At 37.0% G+C, this 15,762-nt stretch overlaps 1 protein-coding gene across 3 annotated transcripts in view; it reads left to right on the forward strand.

Moving 5' to 3' along the window:
- The window catches only part of ARL8B (ARF like GTPase 8B), a 49,251-nt gene extending 33,854 nt beyond the window's left edge, over positions 1–15,397 (forward strand). Inside the window, exons 1-7 of one of the 3 annotated variants that reach the window (XM_058288331.2) lie at positions 3,528–3,893; positions 4,041–4,121; positions 5,398–5,471; positions 6,760–6,853; positions 9,409–9,476; positions 9,749–9,819; positions 13,177–15,397. In XM_058288331.2, coding sequence (XP_058144314.1) covers positions 3,708–3,893; positions 4,041–4,121; positions 5,398–5,471; positions 6,760–6,853; positions 9,409–9,476; positions 9,749–9,819; positions 13,177–13,226 — 624 coding nt within the window. In that variant the 5' untranslated portion in view covers positions 3,528–3,707 and the 3' untranslated portion in view covers positions 13,227–15,397. Of the gene's footprint in view, positions 1–3,527; positions 3,894–4,040; positions 4,122–5,397; positions 5,472–6,759; positions 6,854–9,408; positions 9,477–9,748; positions 9,820–13,176 lie in introns of those variants that run through there. The other 2 variants (XM_004483101.5, XM_058288330.2) reach the window with 2 other exon arrangements.
- The last annotated feature ends 365 nt before the right edge of the window (positions 15,398–15,762 follow it).

Here is a 15,762-nt window from a genome sequence, read left to right on the forward strand (position 1 = left end):
CCCAGGCTGTGTTCTTAAAAGATTAACCCGTCTACACAGGTCTCAAGAATAATGTGACCTCGGACCAGTGACTTGCCATTGCCTCATTTTTCTCATGGCTAATAATACGTCAAAAGATTTTTGTAAGAGCTAAATAAATTAACATTAAGTGCTTAGAACACAGCTTGGTGCATAGAAGGTGTTACATAACTGTTTGTTAAATTAAATTTGTTAAAATAAATAAAGCAGTAAAAACTAGGCATTTTTTAACTATTTGTTTCCTAAGCTGCTAATCTCAGTTTAAGCAGCATCTCAACAATATAGAAAACAAATTTTCAGCTGTCTAGAACACAGCTGCTAAGTAAGTGGTTTATTTGCTCAACACAAGCTTTGAAAAGTGAAGATTAAGATTTGACACTAAGAAAGAAATAGAAGATTCCAGGCGCATCCCACAAAATCCATTCATCAAAGTTAAGTACTTTATTGACAGAAGAATCCTAGCACTCCTTCCTTTGTAGCCTAATGATTCCTATTTTGTTCAACAAATATTTATTGAACATTTTGTTTTACTCAAGATATTTTGGGATAAAACGGAAGAACTTGATTACCTAATTTTCAGCCATTGTAGATTAGCAATAGCAACCAAATTAGGAAAATTTGCTGTTAGCATCTGTCAACAATGAGAAGTAACAATAATGAACATCTAAGAAAGCCCAGGAAAACCCCAATACACTGGAGGCCCTTGTGTCATTTTTTTATGGTATAGTGCTATAACTGATATAATCATGAAATTTTCCTGCCAGAAGGGCCCTTGAGGGTTATCTAAGTTAGTTTTCTCATTTTACAATTGATGAAATGCCCCTGAAACACCAAGAGCACATTAAATCACATTCTATATATCATGTGTGAGAAGTTAGAGAAGTATATTCATTGCTTTTTTTGGACCTTGTTTGTAGAAAGCCAGTGCTCAACCACTGAGCCACTTCGACTTCCCTGAGTTGGTGTTTTTGTTTGTTTTGCTTATTGTTTTTGTTTTTTCTGGAGGCATCAGAAACCAAACCCGGGACCTCCCCTGTGTGAGGTGTGTGCTCAATTGCTTGATCCATATCTGCTCCCATGTTGTATTTTAACTATCTTCTGGCAAGATAGTTTAAAAAAGTTTTGTTGCCTAAAATGTTTAGTTATTTTTCTAGCTGCTTCATTATCTAAAATATACCTATTTCCTAATTATACCAAATAAATGAGTCATTCTGTTACATGATCTCTCCCCAGAAATTAATTAAAACTTCTTAGAACAAATATAAATTCAGTGAAAATCTTTAAGAACAATGTAATCAACCACTGTTGAACCATGCGACCTTGGGGATCTGTTTTGTGCTCTATACAGTGATAACTTTCTCTCCCTATTTCGTGACTATTGTTGAGAATTAAACCAAATCATGTATGTGAATGTTCTGAGAATTATAATGTGAAATATAATTGGAAGTAGTGATTATGGTTAACAGTTTTCTGAAATCAGGCAAAATGCCACTAAATAGAAGAGGGAAAAACAGTAGAACTTTTGGAGTTACATAGTGCAGATTAATTTGTAAAAATTGATATTCATTGTGCTCAGGACTTGTACACAGTTGTGCTATGTATTGTAGTTAGTATAAGGTCAAACAACCAACCAACCATTGTTAAGGCCTTGCATTTTGTTTAACCAGTCCCCTACTGAGATACTTAAATAATGATGGGCTGTTTTACCTGAAAGTAGAGTCAGGTCAACTGACAAATTAATTTGGTAAAGTGGCTAGAACATAAATATATAAAATCAGTGTTAACTGATTTATTAGATGCATTTCACAATAGTAGTCAAAATAAAATTGCAAGAAACACGTAAGACCTATTATGAGAATTATGATGCTTTACTGACCAGTGTAAACTATTTGGTTGAATGGACAAACCATGGGTCTGTAAGGGGAGACTTGATAATGGCTAAATATCAAGACTTGATAAAGGTTAGTTCTTCCCAAATTCATCAATTTAATATAATCCAGTCAATTTTTTATTTAATTTTTTAAGGTACCAGGGAGGGAGGATTAAACCCGGGACCTCATATTTGGGAAGCTGGCACTCAACCACTGAGTCACATTGGCTCCCCTGAGTTGTTTTTTTTTTGTTTGTTTTGCTTGTTTTTTTTTAAGAAGACACCAGGGACCGAACCTGGGACCTCCCTTGTGGGAAGCAGGTGCTCAACCACTTGAGCTACATGTGCTCCCCCAGTCAGTATTTTTTAACAGAGTTTTTAAATCCTGAAGTATATCTGAAACAGGAGATAAACCATAACAATTCTGAAAACATTCTACATTCTCAATCTTCTATTAGTATATAGAATAATTCATATTGTAAGCTACAGTAATTAATTTAGTCCTAATTTAGGAATAGCTGTATGAGGCAGGGTTCTTTTGGGAAACAGAACCAACAGGAAATATCTGTCAATAGTATGAGATTTATAAGATTCCCTCACTTGACCGTGGGGTCGCACAAGTCCAGGTTATGTGGGGAAGCTGCAACCCAGGGGCTCCAGTGAAAGTCAGTGAAGGTCCTTGATGAGTTTCCCAGAGACGGCTGTCCAGAAAGGAGCTGGGAAATTCTCTCTGAATACTGAAATAACTTCCCCTTTTAAGACCTTAAACTGATTGGATAAGATGCTCATTGTTGACAGTCTCCTTGTTTGATATAGATGTACTCAGCTATCTATGCATTAAGGTTACTGGTGACTAAAGCCCATAAAGGTCCTTGTATTACACTTAGCACAGTGTTTGCTTGACCAAACAACTGGGCACAATTACCTGAGTTGACACATTAGCCTAACCATCACAGGAATAGACAAGACTAATGCAAAAGAATTGAGGTCCCATTTATATAGAGTCATCTATATATGGAGTTTGGAATATCACTTCAAATTAGTTGGGAAGGGGTAAATTGTTATATTAATGGTGGGATGGTTATTGGTTATCCATTTGGGAAAAAAATTATATAATAAAATTCCAAATGGATTGAGTATTTTAAATGTGAAAAAGCCATACAAACACTTTTAGAGATAGTTTAATTTTAGCCTCATTAACATCAATGTCAGAAACTGAAAAGAGAAATAATTGATTATATAAAAGGAAGAACTTCTGTATGACAAAACATTTTTAAGCCTGTGAAAATACAAACTGAGAACTCCTATTCAGTTATTTTATAATTTAGTTTCAAAATAATTTAAATATTTAGAAAATGGAAAATTTATAAAGTTTTAGTTCTGATTTTCTCCTTCGTGAAAGTGTGTAAATGGGAGAATTTATAAATGTTCATATGTATTTGTAATATATAAAGTTTTAACTTTAGGAAATATAAAAAATTAACTTATTTTCAAAGATTTCTTTTTATAATGGAAGAATGTCTTTGTAAGAACAGAAAAGTGCATTCTTTTTTTTTTTTTAATGAAATGATCATTTGGTAATTAGGGTCAATTTCCTGTGTGCCTTAGGAACCAGCTTTTTTTTTTTTAATTTAAGTTTTTAATCTCCCCTCCCCCCCATTGTCTGCTGTCTGTGTCCATTCGCTGTGTGTTCTTCTGTGTCCGCTTGCATTCCTGTCATGCCGCACCAGAAAACTGTGTGGCTTCTTTTGTTGCATCATCTTGCTTTGTCAGCTCTCCGTGTGTGTGGCACCACTCCTGGGCAGGCTGTGCTTTTTTCATGCAGGGCAGCTCTCCTTGCACGTGGGGCATGCTCATGCAGGACACCCCTGTGTGGCAGCACTGTGTGTGGGCCAGCTCACCACATGGGTCAGGAGGCCCTTGGGTGTTGAACTCTATCGTGGACGCTCTATCAGTTGAGCTACAACTACTGTCCAGAAAGGTGCATTCTTCAAGAATTATGACTGTAAGAAATATTTTTTTCCTAAGCAAATTATTCTGACTACCAAGAATTATTTACTAAAATGGGTACAGATGTAACGTTGATGTTAGAAGGCTATGCACTGTTATATCTCTTTATATTAGTCTAATTTCAAGTGTTTATTTTGCTCAGTCAGGTCAATTCAGTGAAGATATGATACCCACAGTGGGCTTCAACATGAGGAAAGTAACTAAAGGTAACGTCACAATAAAGGTAGGTTGGCTTCTTGCCATACTTGATTTAAATTGATTAGCATATACAGCTAGGAATTTTTCTGTCCATATCTTTGTTTTTACTTGAGTATTTACAGTTCTTAACTAATGAATGGGAATGTTCCAAAAGAGTATAAATCAATTGTTTTTTATTTCTCTAATCAAAATATCTAAGAGTTGAAATGTAACAAGTGGTACATAAAAGAATTTGGCATATTGATTGACAGAAGCAATATTTGGGATTTAGATGTTCCTAGGAAATATAAATCCCAATCTCAGAGTATTTGGAATGTGCTACCACATTATTTCACGAGTAGTATTTTATATTGAAAGGTAATTTATTTGTAATATTGGTAATTCAGCATTTATTGTATTTGTGGTAGCAAATACTGCAACCCGGTTTTCTTCTCCTCTAGTGTGAAGCCCTAATTGGCATTATAAAATAGGAAAAAGTTAGCTGTTTGTTAGGGGCCATATTTTAACCTTTTTTGAGAAGGAGGGGGTTTCCAACCATTTTTAGAAGTTTCCTCCTATGGCATGAAACCTTATGGCCTTTTCCCCCAATTGTCATGTCTCACAGAAGCTGTTCTCTAAACTCATTTTTGTGGAGGGTCTAATGAAGCTCCTCTTTGTGTTTATACCTTGTGCCTATAGCTCAATTAGAGGCTTCTTCAAAACAAAAACAGTGACTTAAGACTTTTTATGTAGACCAGTGTCAAGCATGGTCCTCTACAGAATAGGCATAATCATGAAATTATTATGGGTGGTGGCTTTCATATGGATAAAATCATTTTATACAAGAAAAACACTTAGGTAGGAATGTTGGTTGTGTTATTTACAGGACTACTCAAAAAGATTGGGCATTAATGTATAATCACTCAGATGGTGGACTGTTGTTTCCTGCCTTGGCATTCAAATCTGGATGATGCATGGTTCTATAGATTTTAAAGGTGTTACCGTAAAGATATATACTTAATATTGGAAATGTATTGGTTAACAGGCAAATAAAGTATTGCACAAGGGGCAAAAAAATCTTTGTTTAAACAGAATTTTAGATCTACTGTGAACTTTTAAGTACGGACTTCAAATTTAGAAGTGGCCCTAAGAACTCCTAAATTGAGAGTACTTGTTTAAAGTGCAAGTCTTTCAGGAATTCTTTTGCTCTAACATTGTGGAAATATGCATATCTGCCTGATCTTTCTCCCTTCTGCTGCTTCCTCCTTCAATGTAGTGTTTGAAATATGCTTTATTAAGAATTGTCTTGTCTTGGTTTAAAGATCTGGGACATAGGAGGGCAACCTCGATTCCGGAGCATGTGGGAACGGTACTGCAGAGGAGTCAATGCTATTGTGTAAGTGTTTTCTTTGTTTGTTTGTTTGTTTGTTTTTTATAAGTCAATTTAGGCTTCAAAGGAAAAGTTGTTTATCATACTCCCAAAGCCTCAATTTGTATCTCCGGCTAAAAAATCTGTTCTTAGCTACCTTCTTAGTATAATCCTATTAACATGAGATTTAAAATTAAAATGAGAGCTCTCTATATATATACTTTTAAAAATGTATACAACTAAGAGCTAAAGGATATAAATGTTTCACTATCATGCAATAACTCTAAAAATAGTCAATGTAAAAGAATATAGTGGAGGGGGAAAGAATATATAGGTGCTGAGCTTTTCTGTATCTAGGATTTATTTATTTAGTTATTTATTTTTTAAAGATTTATTTATTTCTCTCCCCTCCTTCCCCACCCTGGTTGTCTGTTCTCTGTGTCTATTTGCTGCGTCTTCTTCGTCTGCTTCTGTTGTCACGAGAATCTGTGTTTCTTTTTGTTGCATCATCTTGTTGTGTCAGCTCTCCGTGTGTGCATTCCTGGGCAGGCTGCACTTTCTTTCGCACTGGGCAGCTCTCCTTACAGGGTGCACTCCTTGCGCGGGGCTCCCCTATGCAGGGGACACCTCTGTGTGGCAGGGCACTCCTTGCATGCATCAGCACTGCGCATGGGCCAACTGCACACGGGTCAAGGAGGCCCGGGATTTGAACCTCGGACCTTCCATGTGGTAGACAGATGCCCTAACCACTGGGCCAAGTCCATCGCCCCTTATTTATTTATTTATTAAAAATTTATTTTATTTATTTCTCTCCCCTTCCCCCCCGGTTGTTTGTTCTCTGTGTCCATTTGCTGTGTGTTCTTTGTCCGCTTCTGTTGTTGTTGTCAGCGGCACGGGAGTCTGTGTTTGTTTTGTTACATCATCTTGTTGCATCAGCTCTCTGTGTGTGTGGCATCATTCCTGGGCAGGCTGCACTTTTGCGTTGGGCGGCTCTCCTTATGGGGCACACTCCTTGCACGTGGGGCTCCCCTACACGGGGCGGGGGGGGGCACCCCTGCGTGGCGCGGCACTCCTTGCACGCATCAGCACTGTGCATGGGCCAGCTCCACACAGGTCAAGGAGGCCTGGGGTTTGAACCGCGGACCTCCCATGTGGTAGACGGACGCCCTATCCACTGGGCCAAGTCCGCTTCCCGATTTATTTTTGATGAGCAGTTTCAGTGAAGTAAATCTTAAGAAAAAGATATCTTTAATCTTAGCTGTGATCATCAAGGTATATAGAGAAAACATATTAAGATAATTGCATTTTTTAAAAGTTATATGATAGATGCTGCAGATCGTGAAAAGATTGAAGCCTCTCGAAATGAGCTACATAATCTTCTAGACAAACCACAGTTACAAGGAATTCCAGTAAGTGTGGACTACTTGTTTTATTACATTTGTATTTATACAATTATATTGATTACGTTTGAAGTAAATAAAATGTCTTCTATTTCAAAGTTTCTGCTATTTATTCATTTCTGCACCAAGTATCTATTAAACTATTACAAATCAGGAGTGGTGCTCAGTTTCGGGGATATAGTGGTGAAAGCATGAATAGAAACATATTCCCTGCTATCATGGAGCTTACAGTTCATGGGAAAGGGAGATAATATGAAATCACTTGACTAATTCAGCTGTGAAGGAGAAGTACAAGGGGGTATGAGACTTACAAATTAATGGGTGTATTTGATTTAGTTTGGGGGAAGAAGGAAGGATTCTTTGAGGAAGTGATGCTTGATTTGGGGAATGTGTAGGAACTAAGTTGGTGATAGTTGGAGGCAAAGAAAGTTTGAGGTGAAGACTTTGGTGGGAGGAAGCAGGGCATTGAGAAGAAGCCAGTCTGTCTAGAACACAGAGCAGAATAAGGAGGGTGGGGTGCCATGCAGCAGAGATGCCATAAGAGGTCATGCTGGGCAGGGCTTTGTGGGAAGCCACTGAAGTGTTTTAAATGATGAGATTGGTGATTAGAGTGAGTCACTGTCAGTTTAAGAAGGAATTGAAGTGGTCAAGAGGGATTATCAGGAAGACGGAGAAGCTGTTGCAGTAGTCCTGCCTAATTATGGTACCTTAGTTCAGGGTGGTGATAAACAAGATGAGAAGGAAACAGACTTTGGAGGTATTTGGGAGTATGATCAGCCAGGCTTGCTTATAGATTAGAGAACAGGAGGTGTAAAAAAATAATTCCTAGTTTCTCACTCATGTAATCAGGTGGAGAATGGTGTTACTTGTTGAGCTAAGGAATGCTGGAAAAGGATCAGGTGTTAGCTCCAAGATAAGATCATGAGTGTCAGGATACTTTTGAGGTATATTATTACAGTTAATCTTCTCAACACTTTGAGGTTTCTTTTTGTTATCCCTCCTTTATGATAGTTATTTTTTGTTCAAGACTGCATGGCCATTAGTAAAGTTGCAGAGCCAGGTTTTGAACCCATATCTGACTGCAAAGCCTATTCTTTTTCTTTTAGATTAAAACTAAATCTATATACTACATGCAAAAATCAACCTTTTTAAAATAATCATCCACCGATTTAAGTAGAAAGAAATTTACTATAAAGATATTGGGTAGTTCACAGAATCTCTGGAAAGACTGTATAACCAGACTCAGAAAATAGGCTGGAGCAAGGGAAGCTGATCAGCTGCCAAGTTCACACCCAAACTCACAGCATAGGATACATCTGTGACCACAGAAAGTTGTTGAACACCAGACACAATTGCATAATCTAGCAGATTCACCGACATTGTCGGAATGGGTTCTTATCCCTATTTTGCATGTCCAGGTTATGCATCCAGAGTATTAATGGGTACATCCAATTGACTGATCCTAGATTATGTGTGCATGTTCTAGCTGGAAGGAATGTTGAGAAAGAAATTATCTACAGAGGCAGATTTATAAGGTAGAAAATGTCCTAAATGAAGGAAGAGGGCTGTGATGCCAGGCAACCACAGAACCGACAGCTGAGCACAAATATTTGTGATACATTACTAGGATCTCATCCTTTCAAAGCTTGAGACCCTGGAATGACTTAAATAAGAATGTGCAGTGGGATAAAACTTAAGAAAGGGAAGACAAGCTGACCACAGGTACTGAGATTCTACTATTGGTGCTCTGATTCGCATTGTCTTAATATTTAACATTCCCCTGAGATCCCCTAGCACCCTTGGCTCTCTGTGCCTGTACCCTTGTCTCTTTGTCCTTTGCACAAAATGAGAGTCTAGGCCTATGAGTAGACTCTGTCAAAGTATTTGGAGTGGGCAAGTATTAAGTGAAAGAAGTAGGTATAACAAGATAGATGTGACATCATTTTGTTAGGATGGACCAAGAGTAAAAGTGCTCAGAACATTGCCTTAAGAGTATGGATGTTATCAAATAAGTTATATGTACTCTGCTCTTTTTGAAGTACATCTAGCAGTTAGATAACATTTATTCCCAGAGTTGATGGCTACCATACTCATCCTAATCCCCAAACTTAGCATTGTCTTACTTACTAATGATATTCTATACAATGGATCCTGAATTTTAAAAATTTATTTATATGTTCACATGATTAATGGATGTTTTATGACAGTCTGTAAAAAAGTGGTTCTCCCACTTGGTTTTTCCCACTTGGTTTTTCCAATCATATTTTGGTGAAGATTTATTAAGAAATAGCAGAATGCATAACAGACTTAAAGTATTTTAAACAGAAGTTGGCAGCCCAAATTAATTAAGGGCATCTACATGGTAAACATTAAATAAATGCTAATTTGAGTCATTAAATTAATGTGATAGCCCACCAGTTACACAAATATGCTTTAATATTATTGCATGTGATAATGATAATTTTATATCTGTAGACAACAAGATAATATACTTCTGTGACATTAGTTTGTTAAAACTATTTTCTTCCATAAAAATTCACTCTTAATAACTTTTCTTTTTAAAGGTGCTAGTACTTGGAAACAAGAGAGATCTTCCTAATGCGTTGGATGAGAAACAGCTAATTGAAAAAATGTAGGTCTTGAAAGTGAATGGTGACATTTTAAAAAATTTGGTTCTGAATTATATACTCTTTTGCCTGCTGCTTCGACATTATTCAGTAATAGTTATAGCCATGCTTTTCAGTAGATAAACTCCATCTACCAAAAGAGTGAATCCCTAAAATTTTAGTAGTAGTGAAATAATTTCTTCAGTTAAGTAATACAAATTACTGAAGTGAAATTGAGCTGAGTGATACGTAGTACAATTGTTTTAAACACATACTTATTCCTTAATTCTCCTTATAGGAATCTCTCTGCTATTCAGGATAGAGAAATTTGCTGCTATTCAATTTCCTGCAAAGAAAAGGATAATATAGGTAAGTTAAGACTGGTATTTTTGAAAGAAATGGGGTCTCAATTGGAAGAAACATCTTCTGTGTCTGACGGCTTCTTCCATTTCTCTTTAAGTGCCTTACTTTAGAAGATGCTTTTGCTTTTGCCTCAGGAGAAAGAGTAGACATTATATCTTTTGAAAACAAATGTAACATCTTGAATCTCCTCTAAGCTGTTTATAGAAGAAAATGCAATAAAACTATATAAGAATTAAGTATGATGTGATATCAGTTTATTGTATTAATTTTTGTAGAGCTGTTATCCAGCTCTGCTTTATAAAAATGGCATTTTGAAATAGGACTTTACAAAAATTGGTATACATGTAACATAACAGTTTTTCATTTATTGCATTAATATATAACTGCAATCTACTCTTTGGAGTATAAAGCAAAAATACTCTATGTCTCCTTGATATCCCTAAATAATAAATGTGGATGTCTTATTTTAGTCCCAACTAATATGATAAGTGATTTAATAAACAAAAGTGTCCTGAAATAAAGTGTAATAAACAGTACTGAAATAGTATGTTTAAAAAGTTATTTTGATTTTTTTCTTTAGCCTTCATTTAAAATGCTTTGGTTTTCATTATACTTCATTTCTTTTGAAGCTAATTCCAGCCTGTATCCCCCATCCCAACACCCCGCATCACTCCAAACATACCTCTCTAGAACTCAGAGCACTGATAGGTGTTCTGGTTGATTCTGAGCTTCCTCTGAAGACCACTCAAAGCAGTCTAAGCTGTAGTATTTTGCCGTTGGACAGAAAATGACCTCTCTTAAATGGATAGAATGAACCACTTGTTGAATTGGGAACATTCAGTTTGAGAACAGACTGTTCAAACACTCTGGTTATTTAGACTTAAATTTTTTTCCTATTTGGGAGGAACTCTTGTCAGATGTTAAGATGTGTCCCAAGTAAACATTTACTTAGACACCAGTGGTTCACAATGGGCAACCCCGCCCCCCATCACCAGTGATCATTTGGTTATCTAACTTGGGGCCTTGGGGTAGAAGCCAGGGATGCAACTAAACATGCCACATCCCCAACAGCAAAGAATTAGCTAGCTTAAAATGTCAGTAGTGCTGAGATTGAGAAACCCTTTTCTATACTAACCATAATTGTCAGTACATGTGGCATACTATATTCTCCCTTATATTTTCGCTACTATTTTCCAAAATAGGAAAACGGGGAAAAAAGCTTTTGAAGGGAGAAAAAGCATCCTTTCTGATTTTACCACCATGACAAAACTATAGCCAGATACTTTCCTGAAAAAAATTTCATGTCCCCGTTTAGGAAGAAATGCAGTAGAGCTGCTGAGACCTGCTTATGCATTTTTAGCTGATTGTCATAGTACTGTTGTTCATTACTCAGTCTGGATCCATCTAACCCTGGCTTTGTAATTTTAAAACTCCTTGTTCACTTAAAGTATTATCAAGCCCAAGGGTACTGTTTCACTCTGACTAGATACAAATAACCAGAATGCCGATTTGTTTGGGTTAAGAAATACACGTTACTAACTGCCAAGTGGATTAGAGTTCTTGAGGAAGCAAGGCAGAAACATCCTCCTTAATTTCAGCTTTTATAACATGTTATAGTGCCAAACTTAGGAATTTACTAAGTTATTCCAAAAAGTACTTAAGTGGACAAGGGTTGTTTGTATATTATACTTTGTTTCCTAATGTACTACTTAAAATGCCTTAATTTCATTAAGAATGTGTCCTCGTTCACACTGTAGAACAGATTACTTCTGGGAAGATGATCTTTACAAAGCAAGTCCGGGCCATTCTGCCTTTGATTCTTGCTCCTCATTTTAATCATCTCTATCCTTAACAGCACTACACTTATTTCAGGCCTTTGTCCCTTTCCTATTTCTTTTGCCATATTTAGTGTCCATGTTAAGCAATCCCGCAAGTTGTCCTGCTTTGTTGCCATTAGTGATCTTACTAAAATAAGCTAATTTGACTTCCCTGTTTAAAATTTTACATTAACTTACTGACTTGAGAATACAGCCCAAGCTTTGTAGCATCTTAGCATGGCATTTAGGGATATCTGGCTTCCTCTAACTCAGTATTTCTTAACTGAGGGTGATTTTGGCCCCCCTCCCCTAGGGGATATATTCGGCAATGTCTGGAGACATTTTTGTTTGTCACACTGGGTGTAGGAATGTGCTGGTGGCATATAGTAGTAAATGCCATAAATGCCTCTAAACATTATACAGTGTACAGAATAGTGTCCCCAGCCCCCCAGCAAGGAATTACCCAACCCACAGTCGGTAGAGTGAAATTGAGAAACTTTGCTGTTGTCTAGCGATTCATTTCCCCATCCCCGTGCCTTGGCCACTTTGTAGTACTTAAAATTCATCCAGAGTTTTATGCTGTTTTGTGCCTTTCTTTCTATTGCCTTTGCTGTTTCTTTTGCCTGGAATTCTGTAGCGATCCAAGCCAATATCTTTTCCATCTATTAGACTAAAAGCTCCCTGGGGGCAGGGAGGGGTTCTCCTATATCTTTGCATTCCTGGCACCTTACTTATAATGACAGGTCTTATTGGCAGTCACTAAAAAAAAATTTTTTTAAAGATTTATTTATTTATTTATCTCTCCCCCACCCCGTCCCCCACCCCCATTGTCTGCTGTCTCTGCCCATTCCCTGTGTGTTCTGTGTCTGCTTATATTCTCATTAGGCAGCTCCGGGAACTGATCCTGGCACTTTCCAGAGTGGGAAAGAGGTGATCATTCTCTTGCACCACCTCAGCTCCCTTTTCTGATACCTCTCTTATTGTCTTTCCTCTGTGTCTCTTGTCGCGTCATCTTGCTGCACCAACTCTCCGCATTGGCTGACACTCGCACGCAGGACAGCACTCCTGCGTGGCAGAGGTCACTCCTGCATGGGGTGGCATTCCCACTGAGGGCGGCTCTCCTGTGCCGGGTGGCTCTCCTGCATGAGCCGGCTCACCACATGGGCCAGCTTGTCTTCACCAGGAGAACCTGGGCATCTGAACCCTTAACCTCCTGTATGGTAAACAGGAGCCAACTGCTTGAACCAAATCTGTTTCCCTAAATTTTTGAATGAATGAAAGGTGGCACTAACTGTCTCGTAAGTGATTTCATTTTTAAATCAGGACACCCTTCAATCTCATAATTCGTTAGATTATCCTCTTGAATGAAGCTCAGGCAATGTTGATACTATGTATAGCTGCAGAAAGGCAGAAGAGGGCATGCCTTGTGTTGATTGCAGCATGTCTCATGAATGTTAGCTGTATTTTCTGATATCTGTTTTGATGTTTAATTTCTTGATTTTGGTATCTTAATGCTTTAACTGTTTTTTTCCTTCTCTTTATTTAGATATCACACTTCAGTGGCTAATTCAACATTCAAAATCTAGAAGAAGCTGAAGAATCTTCTGAAGTCTTCCAGTTCTTCTTGGCTATAATCCTAAAATTATTGTCCGTTCCTCTGAAGTACTTCCCAGAATACGGTCCTTCCTAAACCTAAGAAATTGCCTTTTTCAGAGTTTATTTCTCATGTGCACTGCTGAAGATGTGTATCCCTAATCCTTCTTAAAGAACTGGCTAGAGTTGTCATGATAAAGTCAGCACACACATAAAAAGGCTTCTTGCACATACTTGTCTTAAACAGTGTGCAGAGCTTTTTAAAAACCATATTTTGACCATCTTAGATCAAGAAAATTGCATATTTCTGTTCTGGTCTTTCAGGGCCAGATTTTTATATTGATTTTCAGTAAAAGTCTATCTGTGATATTTAATTATAGAGTCCAGTAGCTTAATACTGATACTGACTTAAGACAGCATGAAGTTTCTAGTGCCGCACACAGTATTTAGAAAACCTTTACGCCTGACTCAGGTGGGATATAAACATAGTGTTTATCTTATCTCACAAATGCATGTGAAATGTATAATTACACCTTAGGAATTAAAAAAAAAACATGGTCTGCAAAGTGGGAACAGAGGCACCAGATCAATGTTCTTATTTGATGATGAGATCTTACCTGATTGTTAAAAGTGCTTTCTGAGATTTCTTCATCACCAGTTTGCAGCTGGGGATACGGGAGGAACAAAGGCATGCTGTTTTATATCTGTCCAGGTCGTTACTTCTCTCTTTTATTTCTTTCACGGTTCATCCACTTTTTTAAGGGGTTGGGAATTGAAGATTTTCTCAAAAGCTTTCATGAATTTAGAGCATTCCAGCCAATGTAATAAAACCTGTTAAGAATGTCACCTTGTTCAAACACCTGTTTGTTGTTTCTCTCTCCAGTCATTAAATCAGTGCTGCTGCATGACACTCTAACTCTTGACTTTTTATATCCAGTCATAAAGTTGACTTTCAGCACAAGAGATACCTATAAACTGATAAAAATTCTTATTTTTCTCTCTTATTGATGTAAAGTTTGGCACTATTTTGTCTGGTGCCATTAGACATCTTGATTATTGTGACAACTCTAGACCTGCCTGCTTTGTTTAATGTAATCATGCGCAACGTCTACAGGTTGTTTAATAATCACACAGAGAACTGAGGAATTGATGCTGTTTATTCTTTGCTACTATGATATGGAGATGTATAAAAACTTAAAAGTGAACCTGTTTTGGAGTTTAGTGATCTCCATATACATAGAGGGACATATTAATACTGGCTTACTTGTAAATTGTTATTCATATAGACCACTGTAGTAGATAAAACTGTGGTACACCTGCTTATGTGTTGCCTCACACTGTGTGTGATTCTGTTTTTTTTTTGTCAAGCAGCACTTACATGTCAACAGTGCATTTCCAGACATGTTGAGCACTTAAAGTGTAGTCAACAGTGAGTTATTTTAATGAATACCAGTTTTAATTTGTAGACTGCCATGGCCTTAAAAATATTCTGTACAAAACACTGCACTGTATTGCACAGACACTACTTGTTTTTCTCCCTTCACATTTTTATGGGTAGAATCTGGTCTTTTAAATTCTTTTCTTATCCTTTGAAGCATGTTGCACACTTCCCTGATGGGTACATGAAAGGGTATTTAAACTTGCTACTGTCTTTCAACACCGTTAATGGTCATTGTGAACCATTACAAAGAATTGGCAACTTGTTTGTGCCTAAAAGGAAGAATCTGAACTAGAATATGTGACTTTGTGGAGACCTCATAGGTTTGTTAATTGACCTATTGCTAAACTTTAATGTGTTTGTGTGTCTATTAATTGCTTTCAGCATTTCAAGACATCTAAACACTACTACCAACATCTTCCTGTGCATTAACCTCTGCATGTGAAAATTTAACAGTTACTGAGCTTGTAAATACATGAAATTTTTTTATTTAGGTGGCTGCATTTTTTTGTCTGTTTACTGCTCTCTCAGCTTTATTCAATAAACTTACATTTTGAGGGTTGTGTTGATAGTTTTAACTTAAAATTTGCATCATGATGGAAGGTGCTGACTGTTGGAAGGTGATGGAAAGACAAAGAGTCCATAGACCATGTGCCAGAAAGAAATCAGTTTTGCCCGCTAAGAATTGGGTCTGTGGGCTAGTTAAAATAGAAATAAACTTTTAAATTATAATCCAGAGAATTTATATTGTGATTTTTTTTTTGAAGGGGGGGAATCCTGCTACTGTAAACTGTCATGATATACCCAATTTATGACTTTAGATGAGAGGAGCTAGTAAAGCATTTTATAATCCAGTTGCTTTAAAAATCAAAACCCTACTAATAATCTGAAATTGCAGGGCATGCTTCATACTTCCTGACCAGTTCCAGAATGAAAATATTTTTAAATACCGAACATGGTGGGTTTTCTCCCAATGACAAATTGTAGAGTAAAACCTTTGGCTTGTTTTTCTAGTATGTTATCCTCTGCACTATAAAAGTGAAAATTTATTCTCATCATAGCTATTTGGAAAATGATTTTAGGTGTTTTTACTCAGAATTA

The sequence above is a fragment of the Dasypus novemcinctus genome, chromosome 26 (genome assembly GCF_030445035.2).
Source record: "Dasypus novemcinctus isolate mDasNov1 chromosome 26, mDasNov1.1.hap2, whole genome shotgun sequence".
NCBI classification, from domain to species: Eukaryota; Metazoa; Chordata; class Mammalia; order Cingulata; family Dasypodidae; genus Dasypus; species Dasypus novemcinctus.